This window comes from Macaca fascicularis, chromosome 7 (assembly GCF_037993035.2).
Source record: "Macaca fascicularis isolate 582-1 chromosome 7, T2T-MFA8v1.1".
Classification (NCBI taxonomy): domain Eukaryota; kingdom Metazoa; phylum Chordata; class Mammalia; order Primates; family Cercopithecidae; genus Macaca; species Macaca fascicularis.
The window spans coordinates 98,895,061-98,918,063 of NC_088381.1; the positions used below are offsets into that span (position 1 = coordinate 98,895,061).

At 43.7% G+C, this 23,003-nt stretch overlaps 1 protein-coding gene across 3 annotated transcripts in view; it reads left to right on the forward strand.

The window, feature by feature from the left end:
* The window catches only part of AP4S1 (adaptor related protein complex 4 subunit sigma 1), a 77,715-nt gene extending 55,065 nt beyond the window's left edge, over window positions 1-22,650 (forward strand). The window contains exons 5-6 of one of the 3 annotated variants that reach the window (XM_045396260.3): window positions 5,400-5,471; window positions 22,594-22,650. In XM_045396260.3, coding sequence (XP_045252195.1) covers window positions 5,400-5,471; window positions 22,594-22,635 — 114 coding nt within the window. In that variant the 3' untranslated portion in view covers window positions 22,636-22,650. Of the gene's footprint in view, window positions 1-5,399; window positions 5,472-19,071; window positions 19,591-22,593 lie in introns of those variants that run through there. The other 2 variants (XM_065548696.2, XM_045396259.3) reach the window with 2 other exon arrangements.
* Window positions 22,651-23,003: the final 353 nt, after the last annotated feature.

The following is a 23,003-nucleotide window of genomic DNA, read 5'->3' on the forward strand; positions in this document are numbered from 1 at the left end:
TTTTTTTGGAGACGGAGTCTCGCTCTGTCGCCCAGGCTGGAGTGCAGTGGCCAGATCTCAGCTCACTGCAAGCTCCGCCTCCTGGGTTTACGCCATTCTCCTGCCTCAGCCTCCCGAGTAGCTGGGACTACAGGCGCCTGCCACCTTGCCCCACTAGTTTTTTGTATTTTTTAGTAGAGAAGGGGTTTCACCGTGTTAGCCAGGATGGTCTCGAACTCCTGACCTCGTGATTCTCCCGTCTCGGCCTCCCAAAGTGCTGGGATTACAGGCTTGAGCCACCGCGCCCGGCCAGGTCTTATTTCTTCTATCTAATTGCGTATTTGCACCCATTAATCTACCTCTCTTCATTTCCTCTTTCCTCTTCCTTTCCCAGCTTTTGGTAACCACCAATTTACTGTCTGTCTTCATGATATGTACTTTTTTACTTCCCACATGAATGAGAACATGTGATATTTGTCTTTCTGTGCCTGGCTTATTTCACTTAACATAATGACCTTCAGTTCCATATGTGTTTCTGCAAATGATAGGGTTTTATTCCTTTTTATGGCTGAATAGTATTCCATTATGTAAATATACCATATTTTCTTTATCCATTCATTCATTGATGGGTGCTTTGGTTGATTCCATATTTTGGCTATTGTGAACAGTGCTACAATCAACATTGGACTGCAGACATCTCTTCAATGCATTGATTTCCTTTCTTTTGGATATATACCTAATCTACTTTCTGTCTCTATAGATTTGTCTGTTCTAGATATTTCATATAAATATAATTGTACAACATGTGATTTTGGTGTGACTGGCTTCTTGCATTGAGTGTAGTGTTTTCAAGAGCCATCCATGTTGTAGCATATATCAATACTTCTTTCCTTTTTCTTGCCAGATGATATTCCATTGTATGGATGGATATACCAAATTTTTTTTATCCATTCATCAGTTGGTAGACATTTGAGTTATTTCCAGTTTTTGGCTATTGTAAATAATGCTTATATGAACATTCGTGGACACATTTTTGCATAGAACCATGCTTTCGGTTCTCTTGGACTACCTAGGAGTGCGATGTGGTAACCCCATGTTTAGCATTTTGATGAACTGCCAAACTGTTTTCCAAAGTGTTGGTGTGATTCAAAGTCCCATCAGGAGTACATGAGGGTTTCAATTTCTCCACATCCTCACCAAAACTTGTTATTATCTGTCTTTTATATGATAGCCATCCCGGTAGATGTAAAGTGGTACAGAGGCCAATGAATTGTAGGTGTCATTTGTGTTTCACTAATGGATAAGGATGTTGAGCATCTTTTATATGTGTATTAGCCATTTGTCTATTTTCTTGGGAGAAATGTCTGCTCAAATCCTTTGCCCATTTTTAAATTGCATTATTTGTTATCTTATTGTTGAGTTGCAGGAGTTCTTTATATATTCTGAATACAAGTCCCTTATCAGATACATGATTTGAAAATATTTTCTCCCATTCATATGTAAAGATTCAATTATTCCAACATCATTTGTTCAAAAGACTGTTTTTTTCCCCCAATGAATTGTCTTGGCACCCTTATCAGTAAATCAATTGGCCATAAATGCAAGTGTTTATTTCTGGCCTCTCACTTTTGTTCCATTGATCTCTATGTCTAGCTTACATCAGTAGCACACTCTCGATTTCTGTAGCTTTATAGTAAGTTTGAAACTCACCAGTCTTTTAAAAAAGAATCAGCAAAGGTGTTTTACTTTGCTGCCGTAGGCCTTCCTGAGCTTTAGTTAGATATTCTTGAGAAGTAGCAGTGGTACAAGCTTTTTTTTTTTTTTTTTTTTTGAGATGGAGTTTTGCTCTTGTTGCCCAGGTTGGAGTGCAATAGCGTGATCTCGGCTCACCACAACCTCCGCTTCCCAAGTTTAAGCAATTCTCATGCCTCAGCCTCCCAAGTAGCTGGGATTACAGGCATGTGCCACCACACCTGGCTAAGTTTTGTATTATTAGCAGAGACAAGGTTTCTCCTTTTTCCATGTTGGTCAGGCTGGTCTCGAACTGCCAACCTCGGGCGATCCACCCACCTCAGCCTCCCAAAGTGCTGGGATTACAGGCGTGAGCCACCACACCCGGCTAGCGCAAGCTTATTTTTTAAAGTTGTTTCATTTAATTTCGTATTTAAATAAAAACAATTAAGGAATTGTTTCCAAGCTTCTTCCTGAGGCAGTGAGCAGAATGTGCTCCCTAATTAGTAATACTGTGTGCACTAAAACCCGGAAAGGGCAAAACGTAGATTAGGAAGTTATGTCTTCAGCCCACCTCCTAATGCCAGAAGTGAGGTTTGGCAAACTCCTTCTTCATGGGACAGTCAGCTAGCCTGTCTTCATCGTCTTAGTGCAACCGTTCTCAAAGTCTGATTCCTGGACCATTAGCATAAGTTGTGAACTTGTTAGAAATTCAAATTCTGGGCCCTACCCCAGACCATTGCATCTGAAGCTCTAGGTTGAGGCCCAGAAATCTGGTTTAAGAAGGCTTCCAGGTGATTCTGATATATGCTTAATTTTGGTAATCACTGCCTTAGTGCATGAGGCTTGCTGTCAGCGTTTTTGGTTTTTTTCTTTTATTTTTGAGATGGAGTTTCGCTCTGTCAGTCTTGGCTCACTGCAACCTCCGACTGCCTGGTTCAAGCAATTCTCCCGCCTCAGCCTCCCGAGTAGCTGGGATTACAGGCACATGCCACCACACCCAGCTAATTTTTGTATTTTTAGTAGAGTCGGGGTTTCACCATGTTGACCAGGATGGTCTTGATTTCCTTACCTCTTGATCCGCCTGCCTCGGCCTCCTAAAGTGCTGGGATTACAGGCGTAAGCCACCGCGCCTGGCCGCTGTCAGCCTTTTCTTGATTCAAGAGTTGGTGTTGGGAACATGCCTAGTGGTCTGTGATGTGGTGATGCCTCTGGCCAGGAAGGGGCTGGTGCCTTCCAAAGCCGAAAGAGACCAAGAGGTGGTCATTCCAGAGACTGGCCTTAGAGGACAGAGGACATGGAGACTGGCTTTAAAATCTATCTCTGTGTTGATTGCTTGGCAAGACATAGGCCAGCACTATTCAGTAAAACTTTCTGCAGAGATAGGAATGTTCTGTACCTGTGCCATCCAATACAGTAGGCATTAGCCAGATGTGGCTCTTGAGCACTTGCAGTGCAGTTAGTATAACTGAGGAAATGAAGTTTTAATTTTACTTAATTTAAATCTCCACATGAGGCTGGTGTTTACCATATTGGACAGCATAGCTCTAGCTTCTCTTTACCTTGTGATGACCACTTTCTTGTTTAGATGGACTAGTTGCAAGTCAGGGTCTATGATCAGAGCTGACTATGATTAGCCATTTCAAGGTGACACCCGCCAAGAAGAATATAATTTCCCAAAATAATAATGTTCTAAGCCTAGGAGAATAAAAAGTGGGTACAAGTACTATCATTGCTAAAGTTTTTAAAATTATTATTATTATATTCAGTAACTAAGAATAAATAGCATATTACGGAATTATAGGTACAATTTTAGGGAGAGTCAGTGACCACATAAACCACAAAAGTAAAGATTAGAATTTAATTTCAGTTAGGTGATTCTGCAGGACTTGGACGGTAGATACTAAAGGACGACTTGGCTTAGGATCAAACCATAGCAAAAAGAAGAAGAGGAAGAGGGAAAAGAGCACTATGGGAAAGAAAACGGGATCTGTCCCCCTCACAGAGACAGCCTTGTCATGTAAGATTTATTTTTAGGTTTGTGAATTTTAAACATTCTTTCTGTGGCTATTTTTAATCTTTGAGAATTTCCAAATCTTAAATTTGGAGATCAGTCTCATGCTGTCTGGGGCTGAGAGAAGCATCTCAGCATCACATTTCTAAAACAAAAAGCCAACCCAGTTAGCTTCAAAGGACGCGACTTGGCCAGAGGTGAGGGTGGTTGCTGTTGAAGAAGTGATATCAGGGAATTTTCAGTGCTGCATTTGACAAACCTTAAGTCCTTTCATATTTGAACTTAATTCTCTTTACTTTTTTCTTCCTCCATACTTTTTTCACTATATAAATATCTATTTTATTTTATTTTAAAAATTTTTAAACATATAAGCAAAGAGAAAGAGGAAAGCGAATACATGTAATTATACATTTGTCTAAACCCATAGAACGTACACCACCAGAGTGAACCCTAATGTAAACTGTGGACTTTGGGTGAGAATGGTGTAGGTTTGTCAGTTTTAACAAATGTACCACTGTGGTGGGGAATGCTGATCATAGGAGGAGGCTGCACATTCGGAGGAACACGGGGGATGGGATGTCTGTGTACCTCCCCCTCAGTTTTGCTCTGAACCTAAAACTTGCTCTTTAAAAAGTAATGTATTTTTTGGCCAGGCGTGATGGCTCACACCTATAATCCCAGCACTTTGGGAGACTGAGGCAGGTGGATCGCTTGAGCTCAGGAGTTCAAGGCCAGCCTGGGCAACATGGCAAAACCCCGTCTCTACAAAAAAATACAAAAATTAGCCAGGTGTGGTGGCGCACACCTCTAGTCCCAGCTACTTGGGAGGCAGAGGTGGGAGGATCACTTGAACCCAGGAAGCGGAAGTTGCAATGAACCAAGATCATGCCACTGCACTCCAGCCTGGGTGACACACTGACTCAAAATAAATAAATAAAGACTTTCTCGAAATAAATAAATAAAATAGATTTTTTTAAGTGAGAAGAAGATCATCAGTAAGCCCATCAGTTACTGATAACTGCTGTTAGGTACATTTCCTTTTAGACTTTCTATGTCTGTCTGTAGCTATATAACCATATATATCTTGATCTGTATACATGCATACATAGGATAATACTATGTATGCATTTTGTAACTTTTTATAACAATATGTGAGTGCTTATATTTCTACATTGTCATTTGTGGATATGCTACGGTTTACTTAGTTCCCCTCCTTGATAGATATTTAGGTTATTATCAATAATTTGCTATTACAAGCACCATTACCCTGAATATCCTGTCATATATCATTGTGCCATTGTCTAATTTTTTCCTTGGGATAAACTCCTAGAAGTAACATTAGTGGATTCAAAGGTGTGGCACATTGTTACATCTCTGATACAAACATCAAATTACCTACATCTGTAAAGGTTGAGTTAGTTTCTTTTTCCCTCTGCTTTCTAAAGATAAATGGTACTGGCCTGTAAAATTCCTTTGAACTACAGCCTATTTTAAAAAAAATTACAGTCCCAAACTCAGGGCCTTGGCAGAGTCAGACTGCTGTGGCCTCCAAGCCCAGAAGCAGGTAGGAGAGGCCACTGCTATGGATGCAGAAGCCACTTCAGTCTGACTCTGCTAAGAGCAACGGGTCCCAATGTCTTTGTTCTCACCCTTGCACTCTTTTTCTCTCTTCCAGAGTGAATTAGACGTATCCTTTTTCAATACTGTTTTCCACGGTACTTGGCAAGCGCACTCTAGTCCTTATCAGGTAAGTGCCACGGAGCAGGAAAACTATTCAGCAGTCCAGAGTGTTCATCACCAACAGCCATGACAAGACAGCCGGAGGTGTGGGTGTTCTGCAGAACTGCTCCCCCACCTCGTCCCCCTTCTTCAACAAGACAATTCTTTGTTTTTTCTTTTTGAGATGGAGTTTCGCTCTTCTTCCCCAGGCTGGAGTGCAATGGCGCAATCTCTGCCCACTGCAACTTCCACCTCACTTCAACCTTTGCCTCTTGGGTTCAAGTGATTCGCCTGCCTTAGCCTCCTGAGGCATTACAGGCGCCCACCACCACGCCCAGCTAATTTTTGTATTTTTAGTAGAGATGGGGTTTCACCACGTTGGCCAGGCTGGTCTCCAACTCCTGACCTCAGGTGATCCACCCACCTTGGCCTCCCAAAGTGCTGGGATTACAGGCGTGAACCACTGTACTTGGCAAGATGACTCTTAAGATTTTTTTATTTTTTTTCAGGCAGGACAGCGCTATCATAGTAGTTAATAGCTACTATTTGTTAATTTAATTTCCTTTAAGCATATGGAATAGGCATTTTCAAAATTTAAATAACACAGCCAAAAAAGTGTTTAGTCCTCCTACAGAAACTGGATTTCCAGGGTTCCAGGTATAAATATCTAGAAATGCCCTACGGGACCAGATAAGGCCTTCAGTGTTGATAAACCGGAAGGTTAAAGAAATTGCCTGGCTTGTAATCATTGCTATCAAATGTATTCATTTCCTTGATAGCAGAGAAAGTTCTCCTTTTCTCGTTTTCTTCTGTCTCTTTTAAATCACAATATCCAAGTACCCTCAAAACAAGCATGATTTGCTTAGAGTACTGCAGGCCCCCAGATTTTGGCAGGAGCCCTTAGGCTTTGTGCCAGTGTTTGGGAGGCCAGCTAATTTTCAAGTTTATTTTTTACTTCAAAAATCTACCTACCACTTGAGTCCTTGAAGAACACATCAAGTTTCAATCTAAAATAGTAAATTAACTATAACAAATGTTATATATAAATATTTATATATATTAGAATATAACAACTATATACAAATTATAACAATATGTTTATGTGTATATATACATACACTTATTTGTATGTGTGTGTATGTGTGAGTACGTGCACAAACATACAGCCATTTTCCCACATTTTGCCAGAAATATTAAGTGGATGCAAAACTACTGGTTCTGGGCATAGTGTCTGATATGTATCATATGTGTGTATATATATATTTCTCATATATATATCATATATAAATGAGATATTTGTATTTTTAGTAGACACGGGGTTTCACCATGTTGGCCATGCTGGTCTTGAACTCCTGACCCTAGGTGATCCACCCACCTCGGCCTCCCAAAGTGCTGGGATTATCATATGATATCATATATCATATATATATGAAATATATATATAATATATATATGAGCCACTGTGCCTGACCATATATATATGGCAAATGTTTTTTGAGACGAAGTCTCGCTCTTGTCGCCCAGGCTGGAATATAGTGGTGCGATCTCGGCTCGCCGCAACCTCTGCCTCCCAGGTTCAAGCCATTATCCTGCCTCAGCCTCCCGAGTAGCTGGGATTACAGGCATGCGCCACCATGCCTGGCTAATTTTGTATTTTTAGTAGAGACAGGATTTCTCCATGTTGGTCAGACTGGTCTCAAACTCCCAACCTCAGGTGATCCACCTGCCTCGGCCTCCCCAAGTCCTGGGATTACAGGTGTGAGCCACCTCACCCAGCCAAAAAAAGTTTTTTTTTAAGACAGAGTGTGTGTGTGTGTGTGTGTGTGTGTGTGTGTGTAGGTGTCTAATTTATATATTTTGTTTGTTTGTTTGTTTGTTGGAGACAGAGTCTCGCTCTGTCACCCAGACTGGAGTGCAGTGGCGTGATTGTGGCTCACTGCAGCCTTCGGCCTTCTGGGTTCAAGCGATTCTCCTGCCTCAGCCTCCTGAGTAGCTGGGATTACAGGCACCCGCTATCATGCCCAGGTAATTTTTTTTTTTTTTTTTTTAATAGAGATGGGGTTTCACCATGTTGGCCAGGTTGGTTTTGAACTCCTGACCTCAGATGATCCACCCACCTCAGCCTCCCAAAGTGCTAGGATTACAGGTGTGAGCCACCGTGCCCAGCCTAATTTATAAACTTATAGATACACTTATATAAATGCCCAGAACCAGTATGTTTGCATCCACTTAATATTTCTGGGGAAATGGCTGTTTACTTGTTATTACTGATAGGAAATGTCGCCGTGTTGATAAAATTCGTTTTGTACACTGTAATTGGAAGCCTCTGTGAACTAACTGGGAAAATCTGAGTGCCCTCTAGTGGTGAGTGACCCAAATCTATGATCACTGTGACCTAGAAGAGATTATAGATCCCTTCGTAGGTTTTAGCATGCTGAATAAAAAGTGCCGTGATATACAGACCATGTTGTATATTATGGTGTATTTTCATTCAGCATGGTCTGTATATTACAGTTTGTTTTTATTCAACATGTAATATTCTATCTGAATTAAGCCATCCAAAGCAATTCAAAATAAATCTCTTCCTACTTGAACAAAGTACAAGTAGACAAAAAGCTTTTTGATTTAGACAGTCATCAGGAAGATAGCAAGGGCTAAAAGACACTTCACTGGGAGTAGAGAACTCAGTTTGCACTTTTGGTGTTGCCACTGACTAGCTGTGTGTATTGGACAAGGCACATAACCCCCTCGTCTTAAAATGAGAGAATGAAGACTGGAAGAGCTTTAACACCTGCTCAGCCTTAATAGTTGATGTTGCCATGACTTTAGGTAACTGAGCTGAGTTACCTTACATCTGAAACAGGAAGAGAGTTTTACAAGACTAGATATTGAGAGAGTTAACGTGACTCAGAGGTGAAGGGATATGTGTTCTAGTTGGATGAGTCGTGTTGATGTGTTGGATATTTACTAGATGTTTACTAGAAATAAAGATGGGGATACTTGTCTTTGTAGCCTTCTGGTGTGTAGTATAGGTCTATGTGATGAGCTCCAGCATTCTTGTTTGAATTACAATTTTACGCCAAGATATACAATTTTCCCTTCATTTTACCTGGTTTCATTTTCACCCTCTCTTCCCCTCTAACCAAGTTATATATATTTACTGTCCTTAGGAATTACTTAGGCATATCCATCTGGCAAATTAGGAATTTTACATCATTTAGAGAAGGGAACTAAGTCTCTCTAGACCTGGAAGTTTACGTCTTTGCTCCAGATTTGATCTCACTTGTACTTCCAGTGGTCTAAAAGTGGAGCAGGCAGCAGAGAAGGGCATGCGCCCCCTCTTTTCTGTTGACACTTTTTTTTTTTTGAGATAGGCTCTTGCTCTGTCACCCAGGCTGGAGTGCAGAGGTGTGATCATGGCTCACTACACCCTGGATCTCCTGGGCTCAAGTGATCCTCCCACCTGAGCCTCCCAAGTAGCTGGGACTATGGGTACCCAACACCATGCCTGGCTAATTTTTTTAATTTTTTTTTTTTTGTGGAGATGGGGTCTCACTCTGTTGCACAGGCTGGTCTCAAACTTCTGGGCTGGAGCAAGCCTCCTGCCTTGGCCTCCCAAAGTGTTGACGTTCTTAAAAGATTACCACCCTTAGCCATCTGAAAAATATCTAATTAAAAACCCATGACTCTTCTCTGCTTCATACGTAGTCCTTTTTAACCATCACATGTCCAAGGAGGACCTCTGCAGACTGGTTACACAGCAGAAAGACAAGGGGACCTTATCAAGGCTCGGCTGCGGTTCCTGCTCCATCTGGGGAGGGTGTAGGCATTCTGCATCACTGTGTGGTAGCATGTAGCCAGGCACCTCCTGGAGCAGCCAGCAGTGCTTATATCCACTCTGCCAGGAAAGCTCCCTTAGGCCTTAAAAGGTTAAAAACAAGCAAACTGCTATAATGGCTACCTAGATTTGGTCCTTCGACTGCTAACGGTACATAATCTTGTTTGTATTTGCTCAGGCTTAAGAAAGCCCTCCTTGTCAGCCCACATGGGACAGATGTGAGTTAAAGCTTGGTTTTGGCACAGGAGAAGGAAATCAAAACCTCATAAATTCGCAGGAAGCCCCGTCTTTTTCTCCAGAGGCTTTTCCCCCTGATTTTTTAAGGCTAGGGCAGTTTCCGAGAACCTGTACAGTTAGACTTAGAGAAATACAGTGCACCATTTACATTTCTCCCTAGTATGGACTTGTTCTACTTCTAGTAAGGCTGACATCACAGAGCAAGACAGATTGGATTTTAAAAAGAAATGACCTAAGCATAAGAAATCAGGACAGCAACTCCGGCTTGCTGAAAGTCTTCCAGTTAGTGGAAACCCTCTGGTGCAGTGGTGTCAGGTGGGGCGGGCTGCCCCCTCGGGACCAAGCCCATCAGTGACCTAAATCATTCACGTGCTATGAATACACTCCTGTGCACTCTTCAGTTCCACTTCACCCACCCGGCTGCAGTGAGGCCTGAAGATTCGTGAAGCCTGTTTCTATAGGGAGAGTTTGCCCCATCACATACCTTGGTAGATTTATTTAAGACTTCAAATTTCGGCCGGGCGCAGTGGCTCAAGCCTGTAATCCCAGCACTTTGGGAGGCCGAGATGGGCGGATCACGAGGTCAGGAGTTCGAGACCATCCTGGCTAACACGGTGAAACCCCGTCTCTACTAAAAAATACAAAAAAACTAGCCGGGCGAGGTGGCGGGCGCCTGTAGTCCCAGCTACTCGGGAGGCTGAGGCAGGAGAATGGCGTAAACCCGGGAGGCGGAGCTTGCAATGAGCTGAGATCCGGCCACTGCACTCCAGCCTGGGCGACAGAGCCAGACTCCGTCTCAAAAAAAAAAAAAAAGACTTCAATTTTATGAATTAAGGTGGTTTTTTTAGGAACCAATTGATGAACTTCACAAAATATGCTCAGCCCTGGAGCCCCAGCAGGCTTGCTTTTCTCCAGACAGTTCATAATTCAAAGGAGCTGCCTCCACCACCCCCATCTACTGAATAGCCAGGGGATGGCACCGATGAACAGCACAGTATGGGATACACACCAACTACTCTTCAAATCGGTGCACACCTGCTCTGCGCGTGAAGGTACAGAAAACCTCCACAGCCTTTTCAGTATTTGGTGCCTTTAAAGAGGCCTAAAGACTTAGTTTATTTTGGCTAGAATGGAATGCAGCAGTACAGCCTTCAGGCCTGGACAGTCAGGGGCTCCTCGGGCCCTGTGCTCTAGAGGGCCCACTCTGTCTCTGCTTCGCCAGCACCCCTTCCCCATCATGGGGCAGTTGGCCACCAGCCCTCCCTGTCCACTGCTTGACCATCCTCTGACTTCCTAGAATTTATAAGGTCCCTAGATATCCCAGAGCCTGCCACCACGGCCTCTGCAAGCCTCTCCTCAACCTTCACCCCAAGACTAGGGGCAGGAATGATAGGAAGGCTGGGCTGGTAGTGGGGATGTCCCACCTACGTGCCTGGGGAGACAAGCGAGAGCAGGCTGGGGTCTCTGCTTTATACTCTTGTGAGGCACAGATAGAGGCTAGCATCCAGGTCCCACAAACATACGCTAGAATCCAGAATGTTTTCTTGATTTAAAAACACCTTCAGGCCTGGCACCATGGCTCATGCCAGTAATCCCAGCACTTTGGAGGGCTGAAGCAGGAGGATTGCTTGAGGCCAGGAGTTTGAGACCAGCCTGGGCAACATAGGGAGACCCAGTCTCTACAAAAAATTTAAAAGGCCAAGCATTGGTCGTGTGTGCCTGTAGTCCCAACTACTAGGGAGGCTGAGGTGGGAGGATCGCTTGAGCCTGGGAGACTGAGGCTGCAGTGAGCCGTGATTGTGCCACTGCACTCCAATCTGGCAACAGAGCAAGACCTTGTCTTTAAAAATAAAAACAAAAACATCTTTACAACATTCCTGTTTGTATTTTATAAACTCTTAAAATCTCAAAGCCTGAGCAGTTGATTCTAGAGCCGTAAAGCTCTGGTGGGTTGTGTGAAAGAACCCTGATTCACGCTCCTTTTATTGCAGTTGAGGGCGGGGCATAGGAAGGGCCTCAGTGCTGTGTGCCCTCTCTGTGACTCCGCTAGCATCTGTCATGGTGCTTCCTGGAAGAATGATGGTGTGCAGGCAGCAGAGATCAGCACCACCATGGTTTGCAGGCAGGCCTCCATCAGGCCCACTGTGGGGCATCTACCTCTAGTTCCATCAGCTTCCTAAAATCTGAAATACTTTTAGAGATCCGGAAACCAGAATAGGGCTTCTCCAAGTAGGAGATAATGTCAGCCTGATTTAATGCGGAATTGCAAAAATACTTGTTCAAACTGAGGCTATAGGAATACCAGCCAGAAGAACAAACAAATTCTTCAGGGAAGCATCCAACACTGAAGCGGCAGCTTCTAAATGAACTGGAGTGCAGTGGCGCCATCTCGGCTCACTGCAAGCTCCGCCTCCCGGGTTCATGCCATTCTCCTGCCTCAGCCTCCCCAGTAGCTGGGACTACAGGCGCCCGCCACCTTGCCTGGCTAGTTTTTTTTATTTTTTATTTTTTAGTAGAGATGGGGTTTCACCGTGTCAGCCAGGATGGTCTCGATCTCCTGACCTCGTGATCCGCCCGTCTCGGCCTCCCAAAGTGGTGGGATTACAGGCTTGAGCCACCGCGCCTGGCCAATAAAATCATTATTTAAGCATTTCTTCTGAGGTATGATGGAGCATGTGATGACTGCAGGAATGGCTTGATTTTTTTTTTTTTTTGAGACAGAGTCTCACTCTCTTGTCCAGGCTGGAGTGCAGTGGTGTCATCTTGGCTCACTGCAACCTCTGCCTCCCAGGTTCAAGTGATTCTCCTGCCTCAGCCTTCTAGGTAGCTGGGACTACAGGCGTGCACCACCACACCTGGCTAGTTTGTATTTTTAGTAGAGACAGGGTTTTGCCATGTTGGCCAGGCTGGTCTCCAACTTCCAACTTCCGGTGATCCACCCCCCTTGGCATCCCAAAGTGTTGGGATTATAGGTGTGAGCCACGACACCCAGCCAGGAATGGCTTGATATTATCAGAAAAGAATAGCTCCGCTTTCCCTGAAGGTTATATTTAGAGTCGTAGGAGCCAGATACTTTGGAGCTAGAAGATACCTACACAATCACCAGGTTAAAACCTCACTTTTAAAAATTAATGTAAAAAAAATTTTTACAGTCAGGGTCTTGCTCTGTTGCCCAGGCTTGAGTGCAGTGTTGTGATCATAGCTCACTGCAGCCTCAAACTCCTGGGCTCAAGCAATCCTTCCACCTCAGCCTCCAGAGTAGGAAAACAAAAATATCAAGGAAAAAAAAATACATCAAGGAATACAGACACACACCACCACACCCAGCTGGCTAATTAAAAAATTTTGTTTAATAAGAACAGCATTTCAATATGATGCCTAGGCTGGTCTTGAACTCTTGGGCTCAAGCAATCCTCCCACCTTGGCCTCCCATAGGGCTGGGTGAGTCACCGTTGGCTGGTGTAAAACCTCACTTTTTAGGTAAAAAGGCTGAGGCCCAAAGAGGTTCTGTGACATGTCCCAATCCGTAGAGCTACTTTAGGGCAGAGCTGATACTAGTTTCTGGGTTTCTAGGGCCCTTGACTCTAGGATTATAAATTGGGCAGGTTAAATTTGACATTTTTTTTCTTTTCTTTTTTTTTCTGAGACAGAGCCTTGCTCTGTCATCCATGCTGGAGTACAGTGGTGCAATCTCAACTCACTGCAACCTCCGTCTCCCAGGTTCAGGTGATCCTCCTGCCTCAGCCTCCTGAGTAGCTGGAATTACAGGTGCCTGCCACCATCCCTGGCTAATTTTTGTATTTTTAATAGACACAGGGTTTCTCCATTTTGGCCAGGCTGGACTCGATCCCCTGACCTCAAGTGATATGTCCACCTTGGCCTCCCAAAGTGTTGGGATTACAGATGTGAGCCACTGCAACCAGCCTAAATTTGACGTATTTTTAAAAAATTAATCATCTGGAGTAGACTGTGGCAATTTAGTCTCTAACAAAACATTTATAAAATGCCTGTCACCATGGTGCCTTGGTGTTGTCGAAGCTTTTTTGTGAATAAGGGGAGATGTTTTAGAGAAATGCCTTTGGTTGGAGGAGTCAGAAAGGATGAAAACATTTGAGAGTATCTGTGAATGTCTTGTTGAAAACATGCTCTCCAAAAGTGGAGTTCACGTTCAGATTTCGAAACATCTTTTTTCCTTTTGAAAATATGAAATGGAAAGCCTCGTTGGCAGACAGTGAGGACTGGCCTGTGGGTCCGAGGGAACACGTGCAGCCGTTCCTCCATGGGAAGGGCAGGCACTGAGGGACGAGGGACCCAGGGCCTTCTCCAGCATGGGAGCTCTAGCCAGGGCCGTGGTGGGTGATGAGAGTCTTGGATAGGAACAGTCCCCAGGAGTCAGCCAGTACCCCAGAAGGAGATGTGAATGTTACAGACCCAACAGTTCTGCCTCCAGGTTTTTTCTGGCTCCCACTAGCCCTGACCACTTTCCTCTTTCCTTTAAGGAGCCCTGTAGGTGCTATATTCATCCACCAGCATTCCTCACCACCAGGTCCCTCAGCTTTAACCCTATTCCTTTTGTTCCATTTTTTTGGGTTCCATTTTAGTCAGGAATAGTGACAGCAAGTTATGAGAAGCAAGAGAGATTTAGGGGGAAAAATGAGAATAATAACAGGCTCATTGACCCACCTCTGACTTTCATATTTAATTTTACATTAGCCTAAATAACTTTAAGCAAACAGAAACTTTATGTTTTAGCCTACATAACTAAGCCTACATAAACTTTAAGCAAAACCACAGCTGGGTATCCTGTTGTTCTCAGAATACGAGTGGGCCTTTAATGAAAACCGACTTTAAAAAAGATAACAGCCAGGCGCGGTGGCTCACGCCTATAGTCCCAGCACTTTGGGAGGCTGAGGCCGGCGGATCACCTTAGGTCAGGAGTTCGAGACCACCTGGCCAACATGGTGAAACCTCATTTCTACTAAAAATACAAAAATTAGCTGGGCGTGGTGGCACACACCTATAATCCCAGCTACTTAGGAGACTGAGGCGGGAGGATTGCTTGAACCTGGGAGGCGGAGGTTACTGTGAGCCAAGATCGTACCACTGCTCCCCAGCCTGGGCAACAGAGTAAGACTCCGTCTCAAAAAAAAAAAAAAAAAAAAAAGAGTCCCTTTCAGTGGCCTAATTAGCAAGAGACAAAATGTGAACAGGGCCAGGCACAGTGGCTCACTCTTGTAATTCCAGCACTTTGTGAGGCCGAGTAAGGCAAAGTGCCTCACTTTAGCACAGGGGTTCAAGACCAGTCTGGGCAAGATAGTGAAACCCCATCCCTCCAAAAAATAAAGAAATTAGATGGGCGTGGTGGTGCACCTACGGTCACAGTTAATTGGGAGGCTGAGGTGAGAGGATCACTTGAGCACAGGAGGTCGAGGCTACAGTGAGCCAAGATTGTGCCAGTGCACTCCAGTCTGGGCAACAGAGCAAGACCTTTTCTTCACCAAAAAAAAAAAAGTGAACAGAAGACTATACTGTACTCCAAGAAGAATGTCTCCAGGACTATGCAGAATCTTCATAATGGTAGCCTTCGATATGGTAGTATTTTCTGGGGGAAATGTGAACACAGTGGCCCTTGGCCGCTTATCCAATTTGGTGGGAAATTAAAGTATGAATAGTAAGAAAGCAAGTTTTCCCACCCTACATATTTTATTAAAGAACACTTAGCTAGAATATGTTTTTAAAAAAGAAATAAAATGAGAAACCAAGGGATCTGAGACCCAAGCCTAGAGTTAGAAATTGTAGTTTCTAGGTTGGTCTCTGCCCTGGAATTCCTTTTGAGGTTCCATTTGAGTCTGTGCTGCTCAGTTTCTCACTTATTAAAGGATAATTTGATTGCCACTGTGGTGTTAAAATACTCATGACGGAAAAGTGTTTTATTATCCAGAGATCAAAATTCCAGTGTTGGGGCCAGGCGCGGTGGCTCACATCTGTAATCCCAGCACTTTGGGAGGCTGAGGCAAGCAGATCACTTGAGCTCAGGAGTTATAGAGACCAACCTGGCCAACGTGGCAAAACGTCATCTCTACTAAAAATACAAAAAAATTAGCTGGGTGTGGTGGCGCATGCCTGTACTCCCAGGTACTCAGGAGCCTGAGGCACAAGAATCCCTTGAACCCAGGAGATGGAGGTTACAGTGAGCCGAGATCACGCCACTCCACTCTAGCCTGAGCAGTAGAGAGAAGCTGCATCTAAAAAAAAAAATAAAATTCCAATGATGGGACCATAAACAATTCAATCACTTTATTTATTTATTTTCATTTTTATTTATTTATTTATTTTGAGACAGAGTCTTACTCTGTTGCCCAGGCTGGAGTGCAGTGGCCCCATTTCGGCTCACTGCAACCTCCTCCTCCCAGGTTCAAGTGATTCTCCTGCCTGAGCCTCCCGAGTAGCTGGGATTATGGGCGCATGCCACCATGCCCAGCTAATTTTTGTATTTTTAGTAGAGACAGGGTTTATTGGCCAGGCTGGTCTTGAACTCCTGACCTCTGGTAATCCATCCGCCTCGGCCTCCCAAAGTGCTGGGATTACAGGCATGAGCCACTGCACCCAGCCTCATTTCAATCACTGTAATTAAAAAGTTGATTTCAAGTGGCACTAATATTCTATGAGCCCTGCAATGTTCAATTCCAATCCACATTATGTGAAAATTCAGAAAGGTTCTTAGCTTTCTAGGTTGGGAGAAAATGGACTTCAGTAACTCCCTTCTTTGGGAGATTGTTTCTAGTTCATGTCAGCTCAACCTCTGGGGCCCATGAAAGAAAACAAGTTTCCTTAGGATCTTTAGAGTCAATCAAGTTCATTATAGCCTGAAGGTAAGACCATCTTTCAATAGCCATTCTCAGCTCACTACATTAGTATACCAACAGTCTGGGCCCTTCTTACTTCCTCCTATTTCAAATGTCACCATTGCAGTGTGTTTATTCCATGGGCTTAGCATATAGGGTATTTTTTGGTCCCTGCTTACCTGGCATATGGCCGAAATGCCATTACTCTTGGCCTCACCAGGGTGTACAAGTTGCTCATAAACCAAATCAAGATGTAAACAACAGCTGGATTCTTATTTTAAAAGAGTCACATGATTCCAGGGGGAAATCAGCTTTCAGCCCTTTGCCTCACAGTGGATTTGGTCTGTAGTTTCCCCATATAGTGCCAGAAAGCTGCATGATTGTTAGTTTGAGTCAGATACGCAGATACACAGGCAGTCACACGTCCACAGTATACAGTGACCTCACTGAGCAACTCATGTTTCCAGGATGTTGGGAAATTGACTTGCTGGAGGACCTTGTCCTTGTAATGTGGGGATGTCAGTGGTTTATATGATTTAGCAGTAAATTCTGATCTGAATTTCAAAATAGTTGGGCAGTTGCTCAAGGCGACATCTGAACAGCGGATCCCCTGCTTGCCGGAGATGGGGCAGGCCACAGAGCAGCTTGATCCCCAAACCAATTCATGGGTTAAAATTAGATTTCCTTGTATCTCAAAGGAAGTTATCTTGGAGAAGGTGACATTTTCAAAGGCACTAAGGCTTTCATTGCCCTTAGTGAGTACAACAGGAAGGTTCTGTAGGCCATTTTTCACGTAGCCACCTGTGCTTCTCAGCTCTGCCTTTCTGTATATACCTGGCTGCCATTCCTACTTTGTCTCACCTAAGTTCTGGCTTCTGGGTCTAGTGAACAGGTTGGAGTCAAGGGCCTAACATTCCAGTCCCAGTTTGGCCATGGGACAAAGCAGTCATCTGTATAATTGGAAGACATTATTAATAGGTATATCAGAGTGATGCTTTTTTTTTTTTTTTTTTTTCTGGGTCACTTAAGGACAGTTCCCATGGGCCCCTGGAAAACAGTTTATTCTGCTGGAGGACTATTTGCACAGAGCTTAATGAGATATTCACACAGAGCCTAATAAAAACTTTAAAGTCATTCACCGTTTGTCCTATTCTGTGTAGTTGCACTTCACTAAGCAAATACAGTGTAGACTTTGAACATCTGGTCTGGTTGAAAAAAATCAAGTGGGAACAATTCACTTTACAAAGATTTAATTTTGAACTCCCCTAGCGCATTGAATTACCTATTTGTTGAATGAAGTTTGTTTGAAACAATCTGTCAACTGTTTTTGTTTTTGTAACAGACCGTGATCCTGCTCTTTATAAGTAGATACAGAACTTCAGATATTAAGGTGTAGAATTGAGAAACATTCATTGTCATCATCTCATTCCAGTTCCCCTTCTTTCACAAAAGAAAAGTTAGGTATTCAGTTGAAGGGATTCTTGAGGGAAGTATTTAGTTCTTTCTAGTTTGCTAGACATCATAGTCTAACAATATTTTCTTCTTTCCTGATGCCCCATGCTAACTTTCCAGTAAGAACACCTGTAAGCTGGCCGGGCACGGTGGCTCACGCCTGTAATCCCAGCACTTTGGGAGGCCGAGACGGGCGGATCACAAGGTCAGGAGATCGAGACCATCCTGACTAACACGGTGAAACCCCATCTCTACTAAAAAAAAAAATACAAAAAAATTAGCCGGGCGTGGTGGCGGGCGCCTGTAGTCCCAGCTACTGGGGAGGCTGAGGCAGGAGAATGGCATAAACCCGGGAGGCGGAGCTTGCAGTGAGCCGAGATCACGCCACTGCACTCCAGCCTGGGCGACAGAGCAAGACTCCATCTCAAAAAAAAAAAAAAAAGAACACCTGTAAGCCAAAGTGGCTCCATCATTCTCAAATGACTTCTTAGAACTACCCATTTGTAAGAGATACTGTCTTGAAATCCAGAAATTTTTATTACGCCCTGCCTTCTTCATTCGTTTTCTCCTCATAATTATTTTTACGTCAGTCTGTCTGACAGAGAAGATAACTGAAGGAACAAGGCATTTATTTTGGGGTGGAGGTTTGGGGGCTGAGGAGGGAGGTGTCTAGCCGCTCCTGAGGAGCCTGGAAGCAGAGCAGTCAAGGCCAAGCTTTGGATTTAAATTCCATCCTGGCATTTGCTAGCCATGTGGCTTTGGACTATGCTTTGAACCTGTTTGATCCTGGGTAAACTAAGGATAATATGTAACAACATACATCAGAGATTTACAGAGGGCTGAAACTCAACACAATATCTGGAACAGGAGCATTCAACAAATGGTTGTTACTGTTATTATTATTGTCTGGGAGGACACCATTATTTTTGAGTTCAGGTCATTCTCTTGCCACATGACACTTGCTGTGTTCTCTAGCACTTAGTAGACTCCCTATCCCTTTGGTTAAAAAATGTAGCTGTTTCGTTTTTATCCCTACTTAACCTGTTAGCTTAACCAAGGTGAAACTAGGTATGTATATGTGAAGGTAACAATTTCTAATATGGATGCCAGTTTTAAATTTAATTTCAGAAATTCTGTACAAAAAAACCTCATGCTTAGACTAATTTACACTGGGAAAACTCCAGGTTAAGCCACAAATTTTTACTGAATGTTAACATTTTTATAACTTTAAACTAATTTCCTTAATATAACCCTAGATAATGTTTAATTTGGATAAAGTACACATCATTTTGGATGAGATGGTGTTAAATGGCTGCATTGTGGAAACTAACAGGGCAAGAATTCTTGCCCCTCTACTAATTCTTGATAAGATGTCAGAAAGCTGAAAGGAAGCCTCTTCCAGACAACATGGATTTATCAGAAATGCGAGTACCGTGGAATACATCTCAACATCTGTAACCAAGAAGAATCTGGAAGACCACAATTACAAAATGGGGTATCCTTCCAAAGACATTATAAATCGGCGTTTCCCACGGTTCCTAAAAAGCAAACAAAGCTGTACTTTAAAATATGTAAAAGAAAAAAATTTTTTTTAAACTGAGAGAGAAGTTTTATATTCTAATTGTAAACATATCTTTCCCACTTCTTTAAATTCTGTTGACCCTTATTGGTCTATGCTTCTTTTTGCAAATCAAATTCAGGAATAGCAGGATGGTAGTGGGAAGAAAGTATGGCAGTTTTCTGTCAGCCAATAAAGTTTTAAAATTTAAACACAAGGCATTTTGAGTAATGCTGTTTTCTGAAGGCTGTCTTTTTTTTTTTCTTTTTTTGAGAGGGAGTCTGGTCTAGCTCTGTCGCTCAGCGCATTCTCGGCTCACTGCAACTTCCACTTCCCGGAATCAAGCGATTCTCCTGCCTCAGCTTCTGAGCTGGGACTACAGGCATGCGCCACCACAAAAAATACAAAAATACAAAAAATTTTTGTATTTTTAGTAAAGATGGAGTTTCACCATGTTGGCCAGGCTGGTCTCAAACTCCTGACCTCAGGTGATCTGCCTGCCTCAGCCTCCCAAAGTGCTGGGATTACAGACATGAGCCACAGTGCCCAACTTCTGAAGGCTGTCTTATTCCTTTAAAAGACTTAGTAAACTTTACTTTTTAAGAGATGTGTGTGTGTGTGTGTGTGTGTGTGTGTTTTTAGATGGAGTCTCACTCTGTCACCCAGGCCGGAGTGCAATGGCGTGATCTCAGCTCACTGCAACCTCCACCTCTGGGTTCAAGCAATTCTCCTGCCTCAGCCTCCTGAGTAGCTGCGACTGTACGTATGTGCCACCATGCCTGGCTAATTTTTGTATTTTTAGTAGAGACGGTGTTTCACCATGTTGGCCAGGCTGTTCTTGAACTCCTGACCTCAAGTGATCCACCCACCTCGGCCTCCCAAATTGCTGGAATTACAAGCATGAGCCACCATGCCCAGCCAAGACGTGTTTTTTGTTGTTGTTGTTGTTGTTTTGTTTTTTAAGAGAAGCGGGTCTTGCTGTGTTGTCCAGGCTGGACTGCAGTGGCTATTCACAGGCATGATCATGTTGTACTACAACCTTGAACTTTCCTGGCCTAACTTTAAAATCTTTATAATGTGGGGCTGGTGCAGTGGCTCACACCTGTAACCCCTGCACTTTGGGAGGCTGAGGAAGGAGGATCACTTGAGGCCAGAAATTCAAGACCAGCCTGGGCAACACAGACCTCGTCTCTACAAAAAATACAAAAATTAGCCAGGCGTGGTGGCACATACCTGTAGTCTCAACTACTTGGGAGTCTGAGGCAGAAGGATTGCTTGAGCCCAGGAGTTCGAGTCTGCAATGAACTATGATTGTGTCACTGCACTCCATCCTGTCTCGAAAATAAAGAAGTCTGAGTGCAGTGGCTCAGGTCTGTAATCCCAACACTTTGGGGGGCCAAGGTAGGAGGATTCCTTGAGCCCATTAGTTCAAGACCAGCCTGGGCAACACAGCAAGACCACATCTCTACAAAAAATAAATAATTAGCCAGGTGTGGTGGCTCATGCCTGTAATCCTAGCACTTTGGGAGGCTGAGGCAGGTGGATCACTTGAGGTCAGGAGTTTGAAACCAGCCTGGCCAACATGGTAAAACCTTGTCTCTACTAAACATACAAAAAATTAGCCAGGCATGGTGGCAGGCACCTCTAATCCCAGCTACTCGGGAGGCTGAGGCAGTAGAATTGCTTGAACCTGGGACGCAGAGGTTGCAGTAGGCCGAGATCATGCCACTGCACTCCAGCCTGGGCAAGAGTGAGACTGTCTCTAAAAATAAATAAATAATTAATTAAAAAGTTAGCCAGCTGTGGTGGTGAGCACCTGTACTCCTAAGTACTCATGAGGCTGAGGTGGGAGGATTGATCAAGCCCAGGAGTTTGAGGCTGCAGTGAACTATGATCACAATGCTGCACTCCAACCTGGGTAATGGAGTGAGGCCCTGCCTCAAAAAAACCAAATCAAAACAAAAAAACTTTTATAACATGTACCTAACAAAGGTTGCAGAGTTAAATTTTATTTGCCAGTTTGTAAAAGCCTTTGATACTCATTTTAATGGCACTTAGTAATTACAATGCTATTATGTAATTAATTCTATAGAGAACATTACTTTCAAATAATGGATGGTCAGACATTGAGAGTCGCTACAGCTATCTTTTATGCCCCTTTTTTTGTTTGTTTTTTGGAGACAGCATCTCCCTCTGTCTCCCAGGCTGGAGTGCAGTGGTGTGATCACACCTCACTGCAGCCTCTACCTCCTGGGCGCAGGTGATCCTCCCACCTCAGCCTCCCAAGTAACTGGGACCACAGGCGCACACCTGCTCCACCCAGCTAATTTTTGTATTTTGTTGTAGAGATAGGGTTTCGCCATGTTGCCCAGACTGGTCTCAAATTCCTGCGGTCACATGATCCATCTGCCTTTGCCTCCCAAAGTGTTGGGATTACAGGCCTGAGCCACTGTGCCCAGTCTTTTTATGCCACATTTTAAAGGGTTTGCTTATTAATAAGCTTACTGTTAATGAAATGTAGTTCAAAGTTTAAAAGTAGAATGCAGTCAGACACGGTGGCTCATGCCTATAATCCCAGCACTTTGGGAGGCCAAGGTGGGTAGATCATTTGAGGTCAGGAGTTCAAGACCAGCGTGACCAACATGGTGAGACCCTGTCTCTATTAAAAATACAAAAAATTATCCGGGCATGGTGGCACATGCCTATAATCCCAGCTACTTGGGAGGCTGCGGTAGGAGGATCACTTGAAACCAGGAGGCAGAGGTTGCAGTGAGCTGAGATCGAGATTGTGCCACTGCACTCCAGACTGGGCAACAGAGTGAGACTCCGTCTCAAAAAAAAAAAAAAAAAAAAGTGGAATGCAAGAAAATGTATCTGTACAGATAGGCATGAATCCTTCTCTTCCTCCCTTCACTCCTCTAACCCCTCCTCCTGCAATGTCTTGTAAATTACTGTCATTACAGAAGAGCAATGCACTGCATCCCCCCAAAACCTTTCTATATGCTTTTGCTACCCAGTTAACAGAATATACACAACTGTCTTAGGCGAAAGTATGGACAATAATCCCTCTCTTATCCACTGTTTCGCATTCTGTGGTTTGTGTTACTCATGGTCAACTGAGGTCCCAAAATATTAAATAGAAAATTCCAGAAATAAACAACGTATAAGTTTTAAACTGCATGCCATTCTGAGTAATGTGATGAAATCTTGCACCGTCCAGCTTTGTCCTGCTCGGTCCTGCTCCATCGTGCCTGGGAGGTGAATCGTCCCGTTGTCCAGCATATGCATGCTGTATACACTCCCCACTTGACATTTAGTAACTGTCTTGGTTACCAGATGGACAGATCAAGAGAAGGGTGAGTACAGTACAATAAGGTCTTGAGAGAGACTACATTCATATATATTCATCTATATATAATTTTTCTTTTTCTTTTTTTTTTTTTTTTAAGACAGGGCCTCGCTCTGTTGCCCAGGCTGCAGTGCAGTGGCATGATTACGGCTCACTGCAGCCTCAACCCCCTGGGCTCAAGCGATCCTCCCATCTCAGCTTGTGTGCCACCCTACTGAGCTAATTTTTCTTATATTTTGTAGAGACGAGGTCTCCATATGTTGCCCAGGCTGGTCTTGAAT